General features: G+C 38.2%; 2 protein-coding genes across 3 annotated transcripts in view; both read left to right on the top strand.

Annotated features, from left to right (window-relative positions):
• Positions 1–24,739, top strand: part of CFAP99 (cilia and flagella associated protein 99) — a 58,589-nt gene extending 33,850 nt beyond the window's left edge. Inside the window, exons 8-16 of the mRNA XM_085309653.1 lie at positions 1,183–1,248; positions 1,962–2,021; positions 5,901–5,989; positions 8,181–8,385; positions 10,770–10,911; positions 12,107–12,258; positions 16,557–16,762; positions 21,889–22,051; positions 24,249–24,739. Coding sequence (XP_085165779.1) covers positions 1,183–1,248; positions 1,962–2,021; positions 5,901–5,989; positions 8,181–8,385; positions 10,770–10,911; positions 12,107–12,258; positions 16,557–16,762; positions 21,889–22,051; positions 24,249–24,416 — 1,251 coding nt within the window. The 3' untranslated portion in view covers positions 24,417–24,739. The remainder of the gene's footprint in view (positions 1–1,182; positions 1,249–1,961; positions 2,022–5,900; positions 5,990–8,180; positions 8,386–10,769; positions 10,912–12,106; positions 12,259–16,556; positions 16,763–21,888; positions 22,052–24,248) is intronic.
• Positions 24,740–26,833: 2,094 nt separating this feature from the next.
• Positions 26,834–27,001, top strand: part of RNF4 (ring finger protein 4) — a 20,579-nt gene continuing 20,411 nt past the window's right edge. Inside the window, exon 1 of one of the 2 annotated variants that reach the window (XM_085309651.1) lies at positions 26,834–26,899. The gene's annotated coding sequence lies outside the window, so the exon portion shown is untranslated. The remainder of the gene's footprint in view (positions 26,900–27,001) is intronic. The other variant, XM_085309649.1, reaches the window with a different exon arrangement.

Here is a 27,001-nt window from a genome sequence, read left to right as displayed (position 1 = left end):
TTAATGCCTGATAGGTTCTAGGGAGATACACTTTGCATTCTTTCTAGTGGCCTATCTCATTGCCTGTGCTTGGTATTTCATTATCAAACAATACTGCTTTATCCTTTTATTATTTCCACATTGTGCAGAAAGCACTTGCTTATTTGTCTGTGCTTATTTGTACACACAAACTTCCTAGAAACATGGGGAAAGGAAAGTAAGATATCACAGTGCCTATATTGTCAAAAATCTATGACCACTGTAAAATCACTTAACTACCAGTCACATTCCTCAGTGGAGGAAATGCATGAGTAACGGGAACAAAGCAAAACAACCACAGAAATTATAGCTGCAAACAGCAGTTTTTAAGATCTATGGAATGTTATAAAGGCATCCAAAGCATTTACAAAGGTCAGTTCCCTAGATTACTTGCTAAACAAGCTGAAATGGTGAGTCCTAAAAGAAATATGCAGTAAGAAATGTCATTTGTTTCTTAGCATTTTTCAAAAAGCAATAGCTGCCATTGTAACTATCATGTCTGAACAACTGTAAAAAGGAATGAGAACATTGGAAGCCATATTCTAGCAAGCTTATGGAGACACTGATGTTATGGACAGCTACTATCCAAAATACTATTTGAAAATTTACTCTGTGTTTCACACGCATTTCTCTTTACAATTGGAAGAAATATTCAAAAACCAGAAATGTGGTAATTTGCATACTGGCTGCTTGTGCTTCCCACTTTAAAATGATAGGTGGAGTTACTGTTATGGATGTGCTAATCCTTGGTAATTAGATTATCCTCTAATGCACCAAAAAAAAYCCCTCAAAAAACAAACAAACAAAAAGCCGTTGTTTATTACCTATATGAAAACAGTTAGTGTCTATGGTACTGATGTAMTATAGATATGATTATGAGGCTTTTAACTCAAATTTCAAATGAGTAACATGTTTTCTGCAGGCAGACCTATCAGAGGGCCTGATGCCCTATGCGAAGGGTACAGCCAGGCAGAACTACTTAGAAAATTTTGTCTACTGTAAGTCTTTTGTCAGTAATGAAAATTCATATCAATCCTAAGTCCAGACTTCACTCATCATAAACAAATTAGTATGCTGCCAGGGCTGTAGGGCTTTTTCAGATGGAAAATTCTTAGTAGAAAATTCAAATGTACCATATTTTTAAGTTAATGACTTTAATTTTAGGATCTACTTCTGAAAGCAAATACTAACCAGTTCAGATGTGCAGCTATGAAGCTTGAAAAGGAAAAGGTATGTTACAAAATAGTTTATTACCTAGAAATCCCCTGCTATGAAGATGAAAAATGATTGAGGTATATATCTCAAAGTACTTGAATATTTTGTATTTATTTAGGGTGAGGAATTACGTACTATTATTTATAGCGGTACTGTCATTTCACATCCATGTTATTATTTTTAGATTATGTTAGATTTTAGAATATGTTAGATTACTAACATGTTCATCTCCATGATATCCAGATACTTTCACATCAGTATCTATAGCTAACACCACAGAATGAAGTTACTAACCATTAGTAGAATTCTGTCATTATTAAATAATTTCATAAAGTATGCTTTGATACCCTATTTTGTCTTCCCAATATCTGTATTTCAGTTAAGTATCAAATCTATTCATGTTCTATAGGTAGTATTTCATAGTCAAACAAAATACTGTTACCTTTTTTGTCATTATTTTAGCCAATAATTCCATAGTAATCAAAGAATCTTTGCAATAACTTTTTATTTAGACCTACCTTTGTGTAAATTTTCCCACTGAGCTGGGTGTACATAACAAGTTTTTGAGCATATAACTATTGCAAAATATATCCCCTGTGGGGGGTATATTTGTTATAGTGGAAGAATATTCAAGATAGGTGGTTTTCAGTAAAGATCTAACATTTTTTGATGAATATTTGAAAACCTATCTTTGAGATGAAGTAATGTATTTTGGGGTTGAATTGCAGAATACACCTGACAGTATGAAGAGTAAGCCAACATTYCAGGCTCAAAAGATCCAAAGCAGGGTGAGTAACATTTAAAGTACAGTTGTCAGATGTACTTGAAGATTTTGGAGTGAAAAACACACATGCAAATTCTGTTTTGATAAATACTACTGGAATTTATAATTTTACATAAGGCTCTATGACCAGAAGAGCTGGATGAATTTGGTCTGTGGTTTATAAATTTTAGCCTATGGACCAATGACAGTCCACAGGGAAATRGTCAGAGAGCAGCAAGAGTGCAACTGCTCCATGAGGAAAGACAAGCCAGGAGTCAAGAGTAACCAAAGCACAGGCAGTGCCTCACCAACCAGGACGTAGGTCCCCAGTATCTGAATAGGACAAGGTTGGCGATAGTGRCAGTCTGTGTTGACAGCATAGTGATTATCCAACAAAGCAAGATAATGCATGAGGTCTGYGACCTGTGAGTCCTAACTGACCCAGGGAGTTCAGTTAGGAGACCAGGCTACAACATAATTCCATGTCCGTGCTGAAAGGCCAGTCAGGAGAGCAGGAGACAGAACTGGAGAGGTGCTGAGGAGCATTACAGCATTAAGGAAATTAAGGAGCTCCAGCATTACTTAGGCAAGGATTGAGGCCCTGACCTAAGCTTAAATGGGGCTCCTGGACCAGTGGGTAGATGAGGTGAATGGAAGTCTCAAGTGAGACTGGTCAGGGCAATTAAGGCGTATGAGTGCACTGAGGGCCCACAGTAAGTTGTGTGCTGTTGTACAGTGCAATTATATTGCCTTAACAGTAGTTAACAGGAGTTTCTTTCTCCTGAAGAAAGGAGACTTCCTGATATACAATATACAAACAGTCTGGAAGTTTATCTTGTTTCTTTTAGACACGTACTCAACTCATTAAATCCGCTATACTGATTGCTTCTCTGCTATGATTTCCAAGGGTCAGAGAACTGTGAACATGGAAATAACTACTCACCCGTAATGGTATATAGCACATGAAAACTCACACTAGTATTTCTGCAATTACTGTGCTACAGATAATCTTCAGTCTTACATCATTCAATCTGTCACTTCTCATTTGTATCAASTGCATAGCAGAATAATTGAATGTAGACGCTGTGCTTGTATTGCACCCTCAAATACTTTGTGTGCCGATATATGTACTCTTTAAAACTGCGTATTTAGGTATAGCTCATACACACCTTGGAGAGACTTATTCCCTGCTTGGGATATGGGGCCTTTAGCAACAATTTCTGAAGCATATCTGACATTGATCGCATACTGGAATTATCTTTAATAACAGTATCACTTAAGCAGTCTACTTCCTGACAATTCAGTAGCATCTCCAAAATATGCTGTTTTGTAAATGGATGCATATGTCCAGTTGCTTTTAAATTACAGGTAGGCAATAAGATCCCAGCTCCCTCTGCACTCAAAAGAAAAAAAAAAAAAAGAGAGAAATATTTACACAATTAACCAAAACACATATAACCTGTAATTATGTGATTTTGATACAAGTCTATGAATATTCCACTTCCTTTTCTGATAATCTGAAATACCGAAACTTAACTGCTAATTGGTGAGAATCAAACCATCTGCCTAAATTGCATAAAGAAAAATACAGATCTAGTATCTTATTGCATTGATCAGGGACACTTTTAACACTTGCCATTGTCTTCTCTAGGAGCACAATCACTTTTATCTTGTCTAAACACATTTGCCTTAAAGGCCAGCTAAGTGTTATGCAAAAAGCTGCTGTAGCAAACTGAGATAGGCATATTGTTACGAAGTTTTAAAATACTTTCTATTCCTGTTGCCTTTCCTCGTGAGCAACTCTGTCTCTGAGCAGACAAGTTAAAAGGCCTAACAGAAAGGTTTATCCAACGTGTATAAATGAGGTTATCTTTTTCTCAAAATAATGAAATTATGCAATGTTTACCAACTAGTATGTTCAGTTCCCTCTTTATCAAAACACCCACAGTATAATATACAGATTTTTTTCATTTCAGTCAAACCAAAGATTATTTCTTAGTGCCATTAAAAAATCTTTATTCATTCTTTTTCACTGCAAGCATAAGATAGTAAAAGTGTGTCTGGTTCATCCTGGTTCTTGCTCATATGAGGCCTTACTCTCTATGTATTTATTCATTTTGGTGAGCTATCATGTGTTCAATGGGTGTAAATAGTGAATAAATTTTTTTTTCCACAAGAATTACAGCAGTTTCCGATTTGTCAGATTGTTTCCATTTCCCAGCTTGAAAAAGCGGAAAGTGTCACATGGCAGAAGGGGAGAGAGTACAGTTTAAATATTCACTGATATCACATGGAATTGAAGAATCTACTCAGTTATTTTATTTATACGTGTCTGCATATATTTTGGGAGTCATAGTTATTTTGACTGTATGAGCTTCAGTCGTATTTCTGTTTAATAAACTGGGAAATTGAAGTTAAAATGATTTCCGTAATCAGTCTCCGTTCAGTTCTCTATCCAAATTATAGTTAGGAAATGCAGAGCATGAAATTGCCAAAAATATCAAAATTTCTACATATGTCAGAGAAAACTTCCACTCTAATGCCAGTCTAGTGTATAAAACACAGGCTGGAGATGGAATATTCACATAATGCAGAAGGCCTTGGGAAGGGTTGAGAAATGGATCARAGAGGAAAGAAGACCCTGAAAAGCGTAAGTATGTTGAGTCAGACAGAAAGGAAGAAAATACTTACGTTTCTTCAGCTTCCTCTGCAAAATTAAATTGAGTTATCCTCATTTTGCTAAGAAATAGGCAGGTAATTATTTTTTTTCTATCAAAATATGYCATCTGTGTGGAAAATACAGTAACTAGACCTAGAATTTCTATGTTAAGTTTGTTATCCTCAACCTACATAATTATTATCAATTATGAAACATCCCATTTCTTTTCCAGTTAGCTCATGTGTGTCAGATTGTGTGGTAGATTCATACAATATTTGTGGTACATACCTTGAGTGATTTCTGCACATCTGTTTCTCTGCTACTCATTAAGGTGTTAATTTGGACTGTGAATACATTATTGGACTCCAAACACTCTGGACTTAAGTTAGTAGGTGTCATGACGAAGTTTTGTTTCCTGCAGGAATGATTCTAGTTCTTATCCCACCAGTGCTGCTTTGCCTCTGTTCAGATCAGGTCATTTATATGCACCTACAAAGCTGACATATCTTGTCTTCTGAACAGTCTACTTGTGCAAGGAGCATTTGTAACTGGAAGAGAGGTTGTTTTCCTTCCCCCCTCAGTAGCTAGAGGTTTCCAGGAGTTAGTCCTAAGGCAATACTCCGAAGAACTGCAAAGCAGCCACAGGCTCTCGCCCAAGTAACACCATGAAGAGTGAAAGTCARTGAAATCCGTGATTTGCTGCTTCTGTCTAGAAGATGGATATGGAGATTATTAATGCTAATTAGAAGTATTTTAAAGTTAAAATATTATTTACAAAACACATTTGATATCTTCCTATGAAAGGTACTGCTTATGTTTTACTTCAGTGATTTTGGCTAGCTTATCTTCTTTCAGCAATAGACACACAAATTATGTTGGAAGCAGTTTATTTTCTCCTCCAAACCAGATGGAATCTTTTTCCTCTTAGAATGTGTTTGTGCACACTACGTATATGAGTACTGAAAAAATGAAAGGAAGTGAACACCTTCTGTGGGATTTGACATGGTCCAAGAGTGATTACAAATTTATAATCCACTTGGGGGACTTTGCTGATTTCTTAAGCAGCTTGAATGGTTTATGAACAGCATGCAATTTCACTGTTAATGTCAGATTAATGCTAGATGGATGCTTTAAACAAAATTTATGCTGTCTTAGGTCGATTTATTTAACCCATTGAAATGTTTTTGTACTCTGTTTTATGGTTTACATTACTAACTACAGAATATACATTCCCTTTCCTAACAGATTGACAATATACCTATTAAACTAAATGCAGCAGCTATTTTAAGAGAGGGTGCCCTCTATCAGCGGAAAATGGAACAGGAGCTCAAGAGGTACAATCATGCATCCTTGTCAGATTATTTTTCATATCTCTTGATATAGAATAATTAACCATTCTAAAAATAATTAAGTAAACTCCAGATAAACTAATATAATGGGTCTATTGCAATGCATTAGGAAACTGTTCTGCAAACATAGTTGACAAATAAAGAGAAAAGTGGAYTAAAATGAAGTCTACATAAAAGTCATGGCTTTATTCTAGATGCTATACAGTGTGACTGTGTTCTGATTAGCACTGTGGGTAGTGCCCGCTTGTAAATTCCAATAAAGACCACATGATATATATACTCTGACTCCCTGGAATAACTAATGAGCCAAAGGCACATCTACTTAGGTGTCCATGATAAAAATGTATATGCACATATATTAAGCCAAATCATTTCTTATACTTCCATTTTCTTCAGTGTTATGTGGTCAACTACATACTCAATTTTTATACATGAATTTGTTTACACATGTATAAAAATACTTGTCCATTTCCATCACAGTAAGGTGTCAAGGAGGATTAACATTGTTCTGCTCCACAAGGCAGAATAAGCCAGCAGCTGAGGATGAGCACAAGGCATGCWGGAGCAGTGTCCTCACCAAAAAGGGCTCAATCCCACAGAACCCAGGCAAGGCAGCAGAGGAGGTCCAGTGGCAGAAACCAGGGTCAGCCAACAATTCAGTGATTGCCAGATGAGTCCATAGTGATGAGTTGGGGCTGAGGTCAAGCCAGAAAGCCAAGTAAATAAGAAAGGGTCAATAAAGTACAAGGCTGYGCACAGGCATATCTACAACATAGCTCAGACAAGGACAAAAGTTGTTGACATGAGCTGAAATGTGGCTCTCAAGCAAAACAGGAATGAACCCTACACACCCACCAAGACTTCTCACAGCTCATCCTCGCACAATTCCTTTCACTGCAGYCTGATCTGAGGTTACATGGTACAGCATGTCAGAGCTGGCCTTGAATACAGGCAGCTAAATCCTTGGGGGAACAGAGTGGGGGGTGAGTAAGCTGACATGAAGTTGGCAGAGAGTGACTCCTGAAYAGCCACAGCACATTGTATTCTCTAACTAAAAATGCAGAAAATTTTCACTAATTTTAATAAAGATAAAACCTACATGATGTCATCTTGATTTAGTATTATTAGTGATCATCCTGACTTAGCAGACTGRGTAGTAAACATTGTTAGCATTTTATATCCTGGAATGACAGCAAAAAGTTGGATCTGGTCTTCTTTGAGTCCAGCAGATTTTGATATATAAATCAGGACTTTAGCAATAAGATAYATCATTCAGGTTGTGCTATCTCCTATCAACAGCTACATAAGTAGAGTCAGGGTTTTTTTGTATAATCCATGATATTGTTCACTCTGTCCTGCAGAATTTTGCTCCATGCAGCAAAGGAATAGATTTACCCCTTAACTTAGCACTATTGTATATTCATGAGATTTAATCTTCAGCTGCATGTAACACAGAACAGATACTTATATATGCATTTGGGAGCAGCAGTAAGGCATGATTCACTGTGCATTTTTTTGTCTGTGCTCTAATTCTTGGCTCATTCAATCCTTTGCTGCAGAACTTTAAAGGGCCTGCCCCAGAGCTTTGCTATGCTTTTCTCTTTCACAAGCACAGTAAATAAGAATGTGATTTTGCTTAATAGCTCAATACTTTTTTGCCGCATTGCAACAATATTACAGTATTATTTGACAAAATACAAAACAGAAATAGAATTAAGGGAAAGAGATTTTAGTTCTCTGTGTTAAAGTAGCCCGGAAGATTGCCAAAAGACAAAAAGTATATGTTCCTTCCAGCTCCAAGCAGAGAAAAGCTATAAATTATAAATTGTTCTGAAAAAAATGTACATACCTTTGGCCTGATTCTCCTTGCTCCTAATTACTATGAGAATCCATATGTGGATAAAGTTTGTGCTGTCTTGGGGCTTGGCTTTACTGAAAACTTACAAGTCCATGCCCTCATGCACCTTCTTCCAGTCTTTCCACATATTAGGAACACCTCTTAGAGATGTCCCTTGGAGTTCAAATACACCTGTCAAATGGCTTCGCAATGACTGTTTTTATTTCTCTGCAGAGATCAAATACCTTATATTACAATAAACATCTAGAAGTGTTCTACAAACCAAAGCGAGACTAAACCAGATCACTGGTATAGTATACCATTTCTTCTCTCTTACAGAATTGAAAATTTGCTACGAGGGGCCAGAGACCCATCTGAATTCTTGGAATGGCAAAAACAGATGCGTGGAAAAGATTTGGAAGAGCAGCTGGCTGAAATAGAGTGTAAAAGGCTTCAGGGGAAACTAAGTCATGAAGAGGCAGTCCTAGCCCATCAGAATGTAATTCAAGAAAATAAAAAGAAAGCTGATCTAATGAGAGAAGAGGTAATGCATACAGTGTTGAGGAGATTTTGCTTGTATTCAATCAGCACAAAGCTTATCATAGATTATATCTACTATAAGTAGGGGTAGAAGTTCTATACATCTTTATTCACTGGAGTCAGCAAACAATGGAAAAACCATGCTATAACTTCCAGACACAGAAATGGTCACATACTTGAAGTACTTTTTACTAGTATTTGATTTGATTCATAATGCTTATGAATYAAATTGAACAAAAACAGAAGAGAAGAATATTCCCCCCTGTGTTCATGTTATTGTGAATATCCTTTTTGAATAGATACTGGTGTATTAAGTACCATTTGCAATGAAATCACCAATATATGACTAATTTCCTTATAATGTTAACTGAGAGCCACAAATATAAAACTATTTGTTTTCTTAAACTGATATAATTCAACTTACTTCATGTTATCTGACATGCATGAATCTCTCTTAGGAGAAAATCAGGCAGAGAACCCCTTTTAGGTAACACTGATAGCTGAATACCTATGTCAAGAAATACCTTTCCACAGAGTTTCCAATCTGACAAATCACATTTTCTCAAAAACATTGCTAGATCTTTCCATTTTTCCCCCAACTCACATTTGTTTTTCCACTAAACAAGTGCGCATGAAATAACAAATATTGTAGTTTTAATATTTTTAATAGTCACTGCCACAGGCTACATCAACTGCCTTTCTTTTCTACTAGATAACTTTACTGCTGTGCCCTGTGGGCCAGCTGCTACTTTTGTCCTGGCCATACCTCACAGATGTCTCTGCAGTGCCTCAGCAATTTAGGATGGACCCATAAATGCACAAGATCTTCATAAAGGCTTAGTGCAAAAGGAAGGCATACTTAATAGGTTCCTTTTCTGTTCTTCAGAAAAAAACTTTCAGCCTTGTTTGGCAATGAGTCTACCTAGACACRCTACAGCAATGACTTAGAATGAACCCACTGTGTACAACTGAGCATAGCATGATTGCTCATAGTCATTCCAAAATGATTGTAACTTTTATATTCCCCTGAGTTTCAGAGCAAGTAAATTTAATTTTTAATATAAATGTCCCAATATGTTTTGATTTTGGAATGTGCAAATCAGACTTGCCCTATCTTGACTGGTTTCAGGCAGTTTCCTTTACTTTCCAACAAATGCCAGCAGGGTACTCCTGTCCATATGGAGGTCTCCAGGAATGCTGAGCAGCTCTTCCCCATTCACCAACAAGTGCCATGATGACTCCCCCCCCCCTTACTCTTTTAAAAATCCTGGCTTTCATCTAAAATGGAAAGTACAGAAAGGACTCCTACTCTGGGAAAATCCTGCCAAATGATAGTCCTGATTCCTCTGACAAAGAAATGTGATAGTTGAAAAACCACTGTCTGCCCAACAGGATCCAAGATCCTATTGTTACAACTAGCTATGCATTATATTGGCACTCATAATGTGCCCTTGTGGCCAAGAAGGCCAATGGTATCTTGGGGTGCATTAGGAAGCGTGTTGCCAGCAAGTTGAGGGAGGTGATCCTGCCCCTCTACTCAGCCCTGGGGAGGCCTCCTCTCAAGTACTGCGTCCAGTTCTGGGCTCCCCAGGACAAGAGAGACATGGAGCTACCGGAGAGAGTCCAGCATAGGRCTAGAAAGATGATGAGAGGGCTGGAGCATCTGSCCTATGAGGAACGGCTGCGAGAGCTGGGCCTCTTCAGCCTGGGGAAGAGAAGACTGAGGGGGGATCTTATCCATGTTTACAAGTACCTGAAGGGAGGGTGTCAGGGGGACGGGGCCAAACTCTTTTCAGCTGTCCCATGTGACAGGACAAGAGGCAACTGGCAGAAATTGAAGCACAGGAAGTTCCGCCTGACCGTGAGGGKGAATTTCTTCCCTGTGAGAGTGACGGAGCACTGGACCAGGTTGCCCAGAGAGGTTGTGGACTCTCCTTCTCTGGAGATGTTCAAGGCCTGCCTGGATGCAACCCTGTCTAACATGCTCTAGGTGACCCTGCTGAGCAGGGAGGTTGGACTAGATGATCTCCAGAGGTCCCTTCCAACCTTACTGATTCTGTGATTCTGTGATTCATTTTGGTATCTCATGACCAGAGCCAGAGATGGTTTTTTATCTATTCTAAGGAATATTTTGGAGAGAGTCCTGGAAAATAGSAGTGTAAATGTCATAGAAATATCATGTGGGAATGTCATAAGGCACTGTTATGTCATAGGGAAAATAAAAGGTGGAGAGAGGAGTCTTAAATCTGTGTTTCTGTGTTGTCCTTTTTTACTTTTGTGGATGATGCAGTCCTTTGGATCCATTTGTCCTTGCATTATTTCAATGGTTTGAGGCATTCAGATCACCAGTTATGAGCATTTTTATTGACCTGTTTGTTTGGGATTTAGAAAGCAGAGCTGATGCACCAGTATGCAGAGAAACGTCTACAGGAACAGAAAGAAATGAGAGAGCTGGTGGAGCAGGTTGTGGAAGGACACAAGAATGCAAAGCAAGCAAAACTAAAGCTCCAAAAATACAAACAGCAAATAGGTATTTATATATTGTCAAAACAATGAGAGATTATGTCAAATGTCCCCAAATGACTTTATTTTAGTGGGGCAATTGTAATCTCTGTTGAAAGGAAATGGAAGGTGAAGGAAAGATCCAGAATATACACTCCCTGTGAACAAGCTGGTAATAAGCAGATCAGAAATTCTAAGCTACAGGCCATGGGAATTATTTTTTGTTTAAAGGGGGGAAATACAACATTAGATGTTCCATATCTACTTTTCCTTCAGTTTAGAAGTAGTATATGTGATTGACAGTTCTTACTGTGAAATCGTTACGCAGCTTAGATTCTTGTGATTCATGCCATTAAGCATGAATGACTTACATAGCAGTCACTTTGAAAGAATCATAGCTCAAGATGTCTTCTCCAGAGACGACATGCCAAAGAAGAACATCATAGCTAATGAAAAAAAGATTTCTCCTAGAAGGACAGTATCACAAGAGACAAGGATGCAGYACCTCCAAGAAAGACCAGTGATTAGGATGAAGGGAGATTATGTTACACATCTTCAATAATTCTTAAAGAAAATTCTTTGCTTGATGCATTAGCTAATGAATTCTGAGCAGAAGACTATTCTGACTGGCATGACTATACATATTTCAGTGCAGGGCCATGTTAGCATATAGTGTAAGAACAAGCTACCAGTAGCTGTCCATATCTTGGTGAGCAGGAGATTCTCTTCTCTGCTTGRGTATCTCCATGCTTGTATGATTAAGGGTTGAGGGAAGGGAGATAGCAAATCTGAATGGGCTAGCAAAGCCTAGCAGCTTTTGAAATTCAATGATTTCTAGGATGTATGTAGCTCAAAAAATAAGTATTTCCTATTGTATAGGATCCTTTTATTAAATAATGAAATAGTATGCATTTTGCTACATTTTACCGTTTTTCATCTTAATTAGAACATAAATTACAAAACTATAATTCAAACGGTTTATGTTTGTATACAATATGTGTACAGCATGTTTAAGTTTTTCATAGAATGATGGATAGATAGTGGGAAACAATAATTTGTTTCTTAAATCATTCTTCCCACCAATGACAGATTGTTCCTTCAAGTACCTTTACATCAGTATTATTATCATCATCGTTATTCACAAGTGCATACCAATTCTTCTCCAGATGGGCTACTTGTTAAAATATGCAACCAGCTAAAAGAGATTCCTTCTTTCCTTTCAGTTCGGGAAGTTTGTGAGGAAAATCAAGAACTTCTTCGGCAAGCTTTAGAAGAAGAGGAGGAAAAGCTTAGGAAAAGATATGAACTAATTCAACAAATACGAGCTATTGAATCTTTACCCAGCCTCAAAAACAAGTTTGTTGATTTAACTGAGGTAAGCTCAAAAGTAAAAATTACTGTTTTTTCATAAATGCATATAGTATGTTTCACATATTCAGAGGAATTATGCATGCACATACATAACATTAAATATAAAGTGACCCCACGACACAAAGATTAGATGTGAATTGGAAAGTTCCACAAAGCTTTTAAAATACAAATTTTGCCATGAAGAATATTGTGATGGTAAGTGAAATTTGAGGCCCTTTGAACTTTCTGTGAATTCTGCCAATAGGAGCTAGATTTTGTGATACCTTGAAAAAAGAGACTGCAATGTGATTAAAATGTCTAATTAGCCTTCACAAAGTCACAGATCTGTCAGTCCTAGGCACTCATAGAATCATAGAGTTGGTAAGGTTGGAAGGGACCTCTGGAGATCATCTAGTCCAACCCTCAAGCGAGTGGCCCATACAGCAATCGAACCCATGACTTTGGCATTATTAGCAGAAATATATATAAAATAAATACAGAAAATTATTGTATATACCACAGATACTGTTAACTGTCTGCATGGAAATGACAGCAATGCACCCCCAGTCTATAGGTTCTTCATTGCTTCCAGCTAGAGTGGCACATYGTGTCATCCCTAAACAGAACCTTTATTAAGGTCTCACTACACACTTGTTTCCCAGATGGTTCAGTCAGAAGACTGCATGCTGCAAAGACACATCTGTATAACGTAGTCAGACCCGGAAATGTCATTACATTTTCAATCACAACAACTTCTGTGAAATGGTGCAGGCTCTCATTCAGGAAAATGAAGGTGATTGGAATGTCAGTACTTTCTTATTTTTGAACCTAGTTCAACTCACTGCTATTTACAGTGCCTGTTGACCCCTCAAATAGAGCTTCCACAGAAATCTTATTTGTTTCTAAGTGCAGAATATGACTTTAAATACATTTTCCCATCTAGCTTATCTCAAAAGACAGAGCGAAAGAACATAGCAAGTTTCAAGTCTTATTTGAAAAACTTGTTCCAAATCAAGCTCATGCTATGTGTAAGGTTACCAAAGTGTAAGGTTGCTGATAATGGGGTGGCCATGCAGGTCATATTGCAAGTAGAAGAGAATGGACCTGAACAATATCTCTCWGCTGACTTCACAGTTCCCTCATATTCATTATTAAGATGGCATTCATATTTGAACTAGCACATTTCTGGTGATAGTCTACCTTGTTTTTTTCTTTCTTAGAAGGCTTTTTCAGACTATGTAAAATTAAATATGTGGCCATAAAATTCTGACTTATTCTCATCATTTTTAAAGTACCCAGTTCTTCCCTTGATGGCCCTTCAGTTGCCTGAGCAGTAGCATTATATACTGCACAAGAAGAGAASTTTTCATATTTTTGGAAACACTTCACTGCCTTCACTGAGTATTTTTGAAATGCAGACACTGAAAGTATTCAATCTCTACCATTTTACACTTCTAGGAAATTCTCTTTCCTAGAACTTTTCAGTGTATCCTTGCCATACTCAGATACAACCACTGATACGTGTGCCCTGTTCCAAAACATTTTCCTTTCACTTCCTGTTAATACAACTTTACAGTCATTTTCTAGGTCAGAATGGAGTCAAGGTGGTATAACRCTTGATATTTGCAAATACACTCTAAATTCAAATCTGAGAAGGAAATAAGTGATTATTAACTGTYTCAGTAATCTATGGTAGTGAATGTTGATAAAAGAGATGCAAGAAGGYGACTGATTAATACTGAACCTCTTCATCAGTCTTTTACTGAAGCTACACTTGACTTGTATTTAGATCATATCTGGTAAACGTGAGGAGTGTGGAAGCAGAAACCACTAACCGAACATTGGAGAGTCAAACTTCAAGTGAAAAAAACAGTGAGGCAATGATCTTTTCTTACTGACCTAACATTTGGAGGCAGGTTTAGCTCAGTTGGTTAAAGTATGGTGCTACTAATGCCAAGGTTGCAGGTTCAATCCCTGTATGGGCTATGCTGAGGGTTGAACTAGAGGATMTCCAGAAGTCCCTTCCAACCTTACCATTCTATGATTTGAAGCTCTAAAAAGAGAAGCTATGGGTACCAMAATTGTAGGGAAACCTTGGAGACATCCTCAGGGAAGGTCACATTCTACTTAATTTTCCAGGGCACATTCTACTTCATTTTATATCATGAGAAAAACTCAATAATAAATCCACTTAAGCACCATTATTATAGAAGGAGATAGGCAATCCTGATAAATATAAAATGCTGTTTTGTCTTACTCTGCTTTGGGTTTCCCTTTTCCCCTCACCATTATTTTTTTCTTCCTCTCTGTTGGCATTTCTCCTGATTCTTAGAAATGCTGCTCTGCACAGCCAGAGAATGAGGAAGGGTACCTTATAAGGCTATTTAGATGGCATGCCAGACCAGAGAAGAGGGACTGGATCCAGGTCAATTCTTACAGCCAGACTGACAATCTGAGCATCCATCTGTGACTAAGGATCTTTCTCTTTTCCCATTTTTAATTCTTCCCTTCTATGTTCTGTTTTGTAAAAAGCTCAAAAGCAGGAAGTCAAACTGTCAACAACCAACTCACTATTCAACACATGAATTTTTTTGTTTTCTGTTGAAAAGGATTGCTCGAAAAAATGCAGGCTCATAAACTGAGTAATTTCTCTCCATTAAAAGGATTGTAATGAGTTTTGATTACATGTGTCTATCATTATCATATAATTTCATTGTCAGAAACACAATTTGGAAGATCAGTTCTTTTTTGCTCCCCATTCATCTTTTCCAAACTTTATCATTAATTTTCTGTCATTGGGTCTRCAGAAATGAGTCTTTGTGATCAAAATTCCAACTAGTGTTTCACCTTTAATGTTAYACAACCATATAGCAAGTCAGATTAACATCTTTAACTTTCTGCACCCATATATTCCATTATAACCATCAAAACGCATCGTACAAGATTTGTACCAAAGATGTGTACCAAACAATATGTTAAGGTAGACAAAAGAATATTAGCTAGTATGAAATGGATGAAATTTTGCAAACAAGCTTGATATTTGTCCAGTTACGTATTTTTTCCATATAGGCAAATGTATATAGGGAAGGAGAGAGTATATGTATGAGCAGGGGCTGAAAACTTCACATTTTCATGAATCGTTTTAGAAGTGATCTGATTTTATTTGCAGACACCTGCGGACTAGCAAAGATGCTAAAGTTTCTCATTACATTTCAGAATTAGGCTCCTTATCTTTCTCATTCAGAAGTGGATTTTAAAAAGCCTTCACAGAATYACAGAATGRTTGAGGTTGGAAGGGACCTTTGGAGATCATCTAGTCCCATCCCCCTGCTCAAGCAGGGTCACCTAGAGTACCTTTCCAAGGGTTGTGTCCAGACAGCTTTTGAATATCTCCAAGGAAGGAAACTCCACAACCTCTCTGGGCAACCTGTTCCAGTGCTCAGTCACCCTCACAGTAAAGAAGCTTTTCCTTAACGTTCAGACAGAACTGCCTGTGTTTCATTCAGTTTATGCCTGTTGCCTCTTGTCCTATTGCAGGGCACCACTGAAAAGAGTCTAGCCCCATCCTCTTTACACTATCCCATCACATATTTATACACATTGATAAGATCCTCCCCCCCTCAAGACTTCTCTTCTCTAGCCTGAARAGTCCCAGCTCTCTCAGACTTTCCTCACATGAGAGAGATGCTCCAGTCCCTTAATGATCTTCGAAGCCCTTCACCAGACTCACTCCAACAGTTCTATGTCTCTCATATTTTGGAGGGGCCCTTCATTAAACACTGAACATTCATGATTGAATATTTTAACTTAGGGTATTAAGATTTCAATTTTCTAGGTACAAAGCATTATTTATTCCTAGCCTTTCAGATAAAAACAGTAGGTATACATGATAGATCAAATCCATAATCTGGAAATTGATAGAAAAATACTTATTTTGGAAAGTAAACTCTCTCGTTTCTGGTTTTACAAGTTTAAAAAATAGTTTTAYACTTTTCAAATGAAACTTAAAAAATTTTATTAAAACTAAATGATATGCCAACTATTTTTTTCTGCCAGAAAATGTATTGCATTTATGATTAGACTAGCCTGTATTTCAACTTTTTTCATGAAAAGTTTTATGAGCCTTATATTTTTACAAATACAAAAGATGACCTCTACCACCTGAAACAGTTTGTGATAAAACAGTAAGTTAAGGCCTATCTTTCTTGAAGTCAAAACATTCAGCATGATTGGTAATACAACAAAAATATTCTAGTTTTACTCACTTACTCTTCTCTTGCTATTTAAAGAGTGTTATTTGAACCAATATTTCATTTTCTCTAGACTGGTGGCCATGGTTTAATTTGTGAAATGTCAATAGTGGAACTACGTGAACGCCTTGCTCTACTCAGAGAAACACAGAAGGCAGCAGAGGAAGAGAAGAGAGACCAGATAATTCATGAAAAACAAGCTAAGGAACAACTTCTTCTAGACAAACTAGACCAGATTTCTGTGTTCAGAGCAGAACTTGGACGAGCAGCTGCTTTAAAGTTAGTATAAAACCACATGTGGCATTTAAGACTTTGCAACTTTGTTAATATTTTGAGAATATTAGGCCTTTGAGGCCTTTGAGAAGAAAAACAACTATAGAGCAAAATGCTGCCCTTTTATAAAGCAGTAGGACTTTTGCAAAAAATTACAGCGGGGCCAAGATTTCCATTTTGTTCTTGGAAATAATTTGCTTCAGCTTTAACAAATCTTTTTCATCAATTTGAATTTATGGCTGAAGATCTCCTTAGGTTAGTGACAGTATTGCCCCAGGATTCAGAGCCAAGATCATATATTGGGAGAAGCAGCTCTGCCTTTCTGCTGATCCTTTTCAGTTAATCAGAACTAATCTGATTTTATTGGAATCATTCTAGATGGCTGCTTAAAGTGGTTTCTCATTTTTACTTAATACATTAGAGCCATAATTTTCTTCCTTGAACCTCATTTCTTGTGTGGAAGGGCAGGCTTTATTTTGGAAGTTAAAAATATTATAGGAAGGAGATTTTCTTATAATAATAACAAATAATAAATGCAATGTAGTGTATCAGTAGATCAAAGAGAAAAATCTTTGCTTACAGGCTCTCTGATCAAATTTTGTATTCATTATTCATATCTATTATTCATTATTGTATTTATTATTCATTATCATAAAGGTCCATAAGCACCATAGATATTTCACATATGCAGAAGCCCTTCCACAAAGCGATAAAGTTAAAACTATTTACAAATAAAGCTGAGCAGGAAGAAAGCCTGTACGACAGTATAAAACATGGCACACTTCTTGATCTTATGCCATTTTTACTGCATCTTGACTAGTTGTCATTGTTTCCTTGCAAGTTGTCTTTCATCTTTGCCCTTTTGTCTATTCCGTAGTTTATGCCCTGTCTTGTCATATTTATTTTGCAAACAGACATTCCTGCTGAGATTCTGAAGACATAGTCTACAAGGCTAAAAGCACATGTCTTTAGACATATCTTAGATTTGTGTTTATCATTAAGGTACCAAAGGTGGCTTCTTACAGTTAAAATTATATTATTGATTTATCTGCCAGGTCTAATTCTCAGTCATCTCAGAAAGCAGTACTGATATATTCATTTAACTAGTTCTCACAAATCCCAGCTCTAATTTGTTTTTTGCTGATAGTTATTCTCCAAAGAGTGGGGTACTGTGTTAATACTTAAGAAGGTAGTACTAAGAAGATAGTTTAATGAATCAATGACTGCAACTCCAGTGGACTGACTGCATAGATCAATGACCCTCTCTTGGATGACATCCATAGAGAGAAGGTTTTAAGACTGACAAACCTGAAAATAATTGGACATGGAAATAAACCCTTATCTCTAAGCATTCAGTGTTGTAAAAGACTGTGGGAGCAATTCAAGTCACTACTTTCCATTAGAGATTGAAACTAGAGCTTGAGTTGTATACCATGTAAAATCTGTTTCTTTAGTAACTGATGAAAGAACCATTTGTTAAGCTACATATACTGTCTTTGGATTTCATGTAGTGCTGGCTTTCTTTAAAACAGACTCTTCGGCTTTATTCAGATCTAAAACTGTTACGATCCTAAAATTTGTCTGAACGAGAAGTTAGCTTTATTTCACTTTTTGTCCTGCCACATTTGAGATGTTACTTAGAACAGACTACCATGCCAAAGATGATAGAATCTAAATGAAGTTAAACACTTAATTTGCAGGCTTCTGTTCAGATTCATGCTAAGTAATACAGAAATGTAGTTTATTTTAATGGAGCCTAGATTACTTTCCAAATAAATAAAATACAAAGTTTCATTATATATGAAACTTGATGTTACAAGACTCTTCCTTAGTTAAGGTATGGCTGCTAAGCTTTGCTAAACAAATGTGTTGTGGTTAGTGTCAGCTGAAATTTAATTGGGTCGCTACCAAGCAGGTTTCTTTCAATATATAATTTTCAAACAGCCATGCATCAACTCAAAGGAAGCACATAATAACATATAATGAACTATATTAAACAAAATAGGAAATGCATCCTGAAAAATTACCAAGACATCAAGCTTTAATAGACTGTAAGCCATGGCATCCATCACAGGAATAGCTTTATGAGTGCTTGCAGAACACTTGAAGAGATAACTCAGTATATATGCAGCACATCCCTTTAATTGGTAGAATTTCACAGTTTGAAAGTCAGCAGCAACATACGCAGTGGACAAACATTTGACTCCTCATCTTTCAAAAATGAACACCAAAAGATTTATGAATGTTTCAATACATGCTAATGTATTACTGGTACATCCCTGCATATTTCAGGTGCAATTCCCTTTTATTTCAGTGAGGCTAGTTTCTATTGCAACTAATCTAATGCAATTAAAACTAAGCAGTAGATCAAACCAGTTGGTGCAGAGCCTCCTTACATCCACTTTATCTGTGACCTAGGGGTTTTACAGGCTTAGAGTTAGCCAAGTCCTGGGATTTCATGTGCTTTAAAGCTGTCCCAAGGAAAGTTATCCCACAAAACTTTACATGCTCAATTTCTGTCTTCTCTGCAAGCTCCTCCAAGGAAACACCACCCTATCCTTTTGTCTGTCTCACCCAGATAACTGTAGGATGTCAGTGCCCTCATCACCCACTGCCACCTAAGCAAGGCCTTGCACACAGAAGCCAGTCATTTCTGTTCTTGCCTTGCTTATTTTCCTGCTCATTTCCAAGGGACGTGAYGGTTGGTGCCCGCTGCTCAAACCTCCTCCCCACTCCAAGTCTGGGCAATGTCCAGGTGAAGTGCTGTGGGAAACAAGAGCATGGTGACCAAAATTCTGCCACTGCTATTTCAGGGAGGCAGTCCAAACTGACACTAATCCGCATTGGCTTCCCTTTGTAGGAGAAGAATCAGGGAATTGTTAYGTGGCGCAAGATGGATGGACTCCCACGCTTTTTCATGAATTATCACACATTTTTCTACTGAATATGGAGAGGATTCTTCTAAACATGTTTAGACCCATTTTGAATGACTGTTACCTTGCTTTCTTAGCAAATAGGTGATAGAGAAGGCAGAGATTGTATGAGCTTTCTGTGCCTTGAAGTTCTTAATTGACCATCACAAAACACTATAATTTTAAAATTCCATTTTTCATGCCTTCCCCTCTTTGAATTTCCCGGAAACATTGTGATGTGGTATGGCATCTGAAAATTTATGAAACTGGCTGCTTTTTGGAATAATGTGGATGACAAGCACATGACTTCATGTAGAAGAAGACTGAACATTGGACTGATAATAAGCAACTATTTACAATGTTAATTCAGAAGCAGCAGCTGCTGCTTCATGATGTTAAACCTCTTGCTATTTTTCCTGTAATTGTATTTACAAGAATCTGGATTTGCATGTAATGAAAGGTTTTGCTGCTTATTCCCACTGACAATATTTAATCATGAAGTGTTTGMATAAAACCGTATTGTTATATTCTCCTGTATCCCTTTGAATGCAATGCCTCATTACAGTGCAAATAGAAATAATCCACATTCTCAATCAGATTAATTGATAGAGCATAGTTTTTAGACTTACATATTTTAGAACATCATTTTTTAGACTTCAGTGTTAAAAACTAATCTTACTGTAACAGAGTAGGTAACTATATTAAGGAGGATAAGGAAGTGTTATCCCATCCAGATACCATGACACAGACAGCAGAGCAGTTCAGGAAGTGTCTCAGGAAAGCAACTGGAAGTGAGAAGCCAATCTAAACTGTGACCCATTTTCCGTATATTAAAATATGAAAAAGCAAAGATGAAGCTAACAAGACAGACAAAACCTATTTCACCTAAGGTAAAAGAAGGATTTGGATCCCTGGGATCTTGACATGGACACTTTTTTAAAAGCAAAYAAGTGATTTTAGCATCAGAAGGGACTTCTTCCCTCTTCCTCTTCCCCATGCTCCGTGAGAAGTGTGCCTTATACTGAAAACACTGCAGTATCAGACCCAAGAGATAAGGGAAGAGTTCTGTTGTAAAAAATTTCCAAGGGGCAACTCGTTGGTGAAYTAGTTCTGCAACTCACAGTTAGTTAACATATCAGCTAAACAAGGCCCCAGTGCACACTCTGCCTTGAACAGGTCATTCAGAGTCTTACTGTGGTTTCCAGTAAAAGCGATTGTAGAGAAGTGTAGAAAAAAATGTAGAGAAGTGTAAAAGAAATRTAGAGAAGTACTGCAAAACAAAAGGAGCTTTTACAAAACTTGGAGTAAAACTAAAAAGTTTTGCTATCCTTGCCAGCTGAGAGAAGRCATCAGTTCTAACCTGGTGATATGTAATATAATCATATATCTCCTTTGGTAGGGCTGACACTTACTTTAGCTCTGAACTGGGCCAAAGAATCAGAGCTACTCATGACATAACATTAATACTACAGCTTAATGACACTGAACCAAATTCAAGAGCAATGTTGAATAAAAGAGAGTTGGATGTGAGTGAGTGAGTGACTATGTAAGGTAGTGTAACCTACATCAAAAAGTTGGGAGTAAATCATGCCAGCTGGGTGAAAATAAGCAAAAACTGATCAAATGTAAAGTTTAGAAAAATAAAAGGAGAGAAAAAAGCAAAAGAAAAGACTTCTCAAATAACTGTTCTCTTATTCCTTATTTTTATGCTATACACTGTACTATCAATTTATGCCCACCTTGACCCATGAACCTCAATTAATAAATACATCACCATCCCCATTGATTCTGAATTTGGGCATTAAGATTACATAGAAAAGAGTATCTTTATTTGTCAAGGAATATAGCAATCAAGGTGAATACTAATGATCATATAAAGAAGATGCCATAGTTCTCACAAGCAAAAAGCTGCAGTATTATCACGTTTTACACATATTTTTCCTAAATATTTTTAGGCTTGAAATGCCTCTGATATTTTCATCATAGCATCCTGTAGGAAGAAATTGCTTTATACTGTTTAGTACTGCTGTTCTGTAAACAACAAGAAGCAAGTTGTGAATACCACATTCATTGAGCTATTTGATTTAAACCTGTTTCCAGTCTAGCTGGTCCCCATAGGCAAGAGCAAATTCATTATTATTGAAGTAATATATTCTCAGAGGAATTATTCTGTGGGTTGATACTATTTTACCTTCTCTTTTTTTCTTCTTGATTTTGTAGGCAAGAAGAAAAGAAAAGAAAGTCCCAGTCTGATGAAAGGCCTGTGAAAGATGAACGCATTTTAAACCTGCAGCAAAAGATTATAGAAAAAACAATGGAGCGTAAAAAGCAAGCAGAACTCTTAAAGATTACCCCCCAGAAAACCAGCATTACATCAGCCAAGGTCTGGGAGTTACATAAAGAAAAACGATCTGCAATATACCTGATGTTCAGAGACTTTTTTTGCTCAACTGCYGCTACTGGCAGAGGTGGCAGAAGCAGGTGCTGCCATATAGTAGTTGCAACMGCAACCCCCTGCTTCCAGTATGTGCGTGTCTTCTGTCTGTCCAAACCATGGGATCAACCTCATCTTCTTATCATATTTGCTACCACAGACCAAGGCTCATCCATATGATCCCTGTCTTCTCACTCCTCCTAGCATATACTCTCCTCCCACCAAAACAATATCTTACGCCTTGTCCTTAACTCTATCCTCCTCACCCCCCATAACACACATCCTGCAACACCCAGCTGTGACCCTGACCACCTCTTCCAATCAAACCATGTTTCAGTTTATTGTCTCCATGATTTTTATCTCCCCTTTTCTCAGCCTGGTCCCATGTTAAGATATGGAAGCATCACTAGGCCTGTAGGCTTTTTGGTGGGTTGCATTGGTTGTGTTTCCTTGGCAAGTGTCTAAAGACAGGCAAGTCTGCTGCTGCTGCTGCCGCCTCTGCCATCACCTAACATTTAGAAGTGGTTCAAATACCAGCAACAGTACATATATCACAGCTTATGAAACRCTGCATTGAACCAGTCATGATGGGATCACTTTTTAAAAGCTGTACTAGCCCAATTTAAAATTAGAACTATATCTTCCAATCTGTTAAAATAATAACTCTTGACCTATTTTTTGAAGAGCTTTGATGAAACTGAATTCAAGTGAAGAGGAAAACTGTATTTTTCAAGTGTGTATTGTTCAAAAACTGAAATAGTTTGATCTTTCAGAGTACCACTGTTTGCTACCCTCAGAATCTGCATTTCAGGCCACAAAACCCAAAACTGTAGGTGCATGCAGACAAGGGCTTAATTCAGGAAGGCATTTCCTAAATTGTGAGGGCTTTCTGAACTGAGGCTTTGAACACATGCTTAAAAGCTTTGCTGAATAGGATCCAGAGTAAAGTGAAAGCAATAAATAGAGACTTCAAAGGAAAGCAGCCGTATAATTACAACATGTGAGTCATTTTTAAAAATTAACAAAAAGAAATTATAAATTAATAGCTAGAACTTTTGACTACCTGATGTGGGAGTCTGTGAGTGCTCTTGTGCCATATGAATGAGCAAAAAAAGCCAGAGTTTGAAAGCTATTTTGATACTAGGTTTTGTCTTTTTATTGAGTTTAACTGTAAGTCTCTGAAAACGTCACAGTGTTTTTGTTTATGGTCTGCTCAATTGTTAAGATAGCTGTAAGAAAAATCCAATAGAAAAACCTCAAGGTTAATATAAATTATTTAAATATTTTAGTGCATCTTCCATCAGTACTATTTGGCTATGCCTGACTGTATCCAGACATTACTATTAGAGAAGTATTTAATTCTGAACAGTTATGTCCAGCAGTATCTTTATTCTAGCTGAACTGCATATTATGGAAAATAGTGGTAATGTGACTATAAAAAAGAATTCTTTCTTTTATGCAATAATTATCTAGCATTCCGTTTGTTCTGCTACCTTTTAAGTGTCCTCAATAAATTAAAGAAAATGAGACCTACTCCTGTATTAAATTTCCAAGTCCAGACTGTGGCTTCAGTTACATTTGTGGTGGTCCTTTAGGCCAAGTAAGTTTGTGCTGAAGATAAAATTTGTTCATAAATCACTATTCAATTCTTAATAAAATAGACTTTATATTACAACTTAGAAAATTTACTGTAAGAAAACTATCATTAATAGAATACACATTGTTCTATCATTTTAAGCCAAAAATCAGATGAGAAAGTCACTGTTTTCTGTTTATTCTGAGCTTGTGATGCCTTGTGAACCTAATTCTTGAATCCACAAACCAGTAGAGTCTGACAGAGAGGATCTTTGCAAGTGTTCACTTATAATTTGTTGGCAATGGGAGAACATAAGGTAGTGGCACTGGAGCAAAATAATCCAGATGTAGTTTTGTCTCGACCTAACATTTTGTGGAGTGTTGCAGCAGTTTTTAATTCATCTTAAACTGGACAGCCCAGTCGCATTGTATTTCTATTCATCATGCCTAATTTGAAGCTGACATGTTTCCCAATCTGATTATCAGGTAGAATGTGTCACCAGTCAGCCACATTATCATATAAAAGTTCAGTGCATCATTAAATATAACAATCTTTGTTTCTTTTATGCAGAATTCTTTGCACCAGGACCATTGGAAAGAACTGGAAGAGAGTCGGGAAAGGCAGTTCAAGATCCTTCAACATGGCTTCGTGGCCAGAGAAACAGCTCAAAAAATGGCTGCATATGAGGCAGCAAAAAGTGGAGCCACAGTTTGTATACTGCGGTCTGAAATAAAATAAATGCATTTGGAAAAAAATCAGACTTCCTGGAAAACTTCTCCCAGTATGCCTATATACAAGGTTGAATTTTAACCTGTGTATCATCTTTAGAGTTTGAGCAGCACACTTGAATCAAAATTAGTTAATTTTTTTTGTCATAGATATTTTATTTTTAACCTATAATGACATGTTTTTCAATTTGGAATCCCAAGCTGTAAGAAACTGAACAGTTGCACTGAGGCTTTTGTGGCAGAATGACAAATATTTGGGCAAGAATGCTGTATTTGTATTATCATTGTACCATGATTTGCTGCATTTATCTTCCTAAAGAATAAAAATGAGGAGAAAAGACAAGCAATGTTTGYTCACATATGTATCATTTCAGAAGGCATGGTCAGCCCAAGTTCCCAACACATCTTCTTACATGATAGTAACAGTGCATAGCAGGACCACCAGTTTCAACACTGATTTTAGAGTGTGAGGGGAGAACTGTTCAGAAGGTTTGTATGACATGATGGTCTACAGCAGCCAGAGGCTAGACTAACTGACCTAGCCATACCATTCCTGTATTTGCAGAAGAGAATCGTTTTTGTCTTTGAATGTTGGAAGGAGAATATAACATTGTTTGATCTCTTTAGGGAGATCTTGCTTCCTGAAAAGGGCAAAAATTTGTTACTCACCTTGAAGATAATTTGCCCTCTGTGAGAATTACTATACTGTGTAAAAAGGCCTTCAAATCACGAGATTTATTCTAGGCATAAAGCCAAGGAGGATATAAATCTGAATTAAAATCTGCACAGCAGTAAGACTATGTAATGTATTTCTATTTTAAATTTGTGCCAGTTACTAAGTGTTTAATTATGGCTATTGCAAATATTTAAATTGAAGGAGACTGTCACTGACATTAGAGTCAGGCAGCTGCTTTTAATGCTCTCACAACATTGTATTTCCTACTTTTTGCTGAAGGAAATCTAATCGAATTCTTTTGTTGCCATCTAGCTGTGAAGATCACTTCCACAATCTGCAATGCTGACAAAATGTGCTGTATTTTTCCTTCATTGCAAATGCTACAGTAGTTCAGCAGAGCAGTGTAGGACTCATGCAGTAGCTCAAAAGGAAGAGTTAGGGGTCCTAGGAGAGTGTGAAGAAGGACTGATAGCCGTACAACTACAAAGACAAAACTATGATGCTACATCTAACAGAGGGTTGAACAGCCTAAAATGACAAGCTCTTGGTTGCAGAGAGTTTATCTTCTTTTGTGTTGGCTCAGCACTGTGCTGTATTCCACAACAACAGAGCCACGTCCGGACCGTAATGCCTCAGTTTTCCAGAAGCCAGCAAATAACAGGACTAACAGTCATGGTCAGGGACGTTATACAGCTGAATATACCTCTTAAACTTTTTGTTAAACCATGCGTTTTGAGAATGTAGAAGAGAAAGATTCATTTTCAGGCAGATGTGATAGATAGGCAGATGTGTTTGCAAAGGGCTTTCAAATTTCAAAATTTCAAAAACTTATCATACTGCATGCTTCTGCCTCTGGGATGTTGGACCCCATCTTCAAAATYCTTAATGAACTACAGTCAAGCTGACTTGTAACTGTTTTGTTCTCAAAGTTTTCCCCTGCTCTCAAAATGAAATCACTGAGGAATAGCACAATCTTAATAAAATTCAGCTGTGGAATTTYTACCATGAGAAGTCACAAATAGCCTTATTCTTCCTACTCTAGGACCTAATGCGTGAAGTTATTTTCATAACCAGMGTTTCAAGGAATGTAAAAGAATGAGTCTTTTGGGAAAAATATCAATTTATTATTTTTTAATATAACGTACTGATTTTACAGTGATGGGAGGTCTTCCAACAGAATACGCAGAATAAAATCGAAGCTCCCGCGTTCCTCGTGACCAGCGTGGGTAACGCGATGCCGGGCCAGCCGACCCTGTCCAACGCAGCRCACCAGCTTCGGTACTGCTACTGGCGCCAGCTCATCTTCGAGGCGGCGCAGCGGCGTTCACCCYGCGCTGCCCCAGCCAGTATCTGCAGCACAGCCAACCCGCCACCCCGTCAGTCCGCACAGGGCCAACCGAGCCTCACCGGCGCGGGCCCGCTCATCCCGCCCCGCAGGAGCCGCAGKCCCACGTTCACTGAGGAACACCGAGGGAGTTCAGCCCGCATCGCCCGCGGCACACATCCGCCCGCACCTCCTCTGCGTGCCCGAGCGGGCGGCGGGGCCCCGGCCGCGGCCCCTTCCCGTCAGAGCGGCGCAGAGCGCGGCCGCCGCGGCTCGCGCGGGCCCTGGCGGCCTCCGGGCCGGGGCCTCGCCGCGAAACTACAACTCCCAGCGCACCGCGCGGCCGGATGAGGGGCGGGGCCGCGCGCCCCGGGGCCGCCTTGAGCGACGTGCGCGGCCGCCCACTCCGGGAGCCGCAGGGCCGCGGTCCCGCCAATGGCAGGGAGGCAGGGGCGGGCGCCGCGCTACGCAGTCGCCGGGCCGGGCGCCGAGGGTGAGTGCTGCAGGCCGGGGGCTCCGTTGTGGGGGTGGGAGCGGCGGCCGGGAGCGGCACCGGCGCCCCCGGCCCGGCCCGCGAGGCGCCGCGGGACGCAGG

The sequence above is a fragment of the Rhea americana genome, unplaced genomic scaffold (assembly GCF_003343005.1).
Source record: "Rhea americana isolate MKP2758 unplaced genomic scaffold, rheAme1 scaffold_30, whole genome shotgun sequence".
Taxonomy (NCBI): Eukaryota; Metazoa; Chordata; class Aves; order Rheiformes; family Rheidae; genus Rhea; species Rhea americana.
The sequence above is the reverse complement of the archived record's forward strand: the minus strand, read 5'-3'. Positions and strand labels throughout refer to the sequence as shown.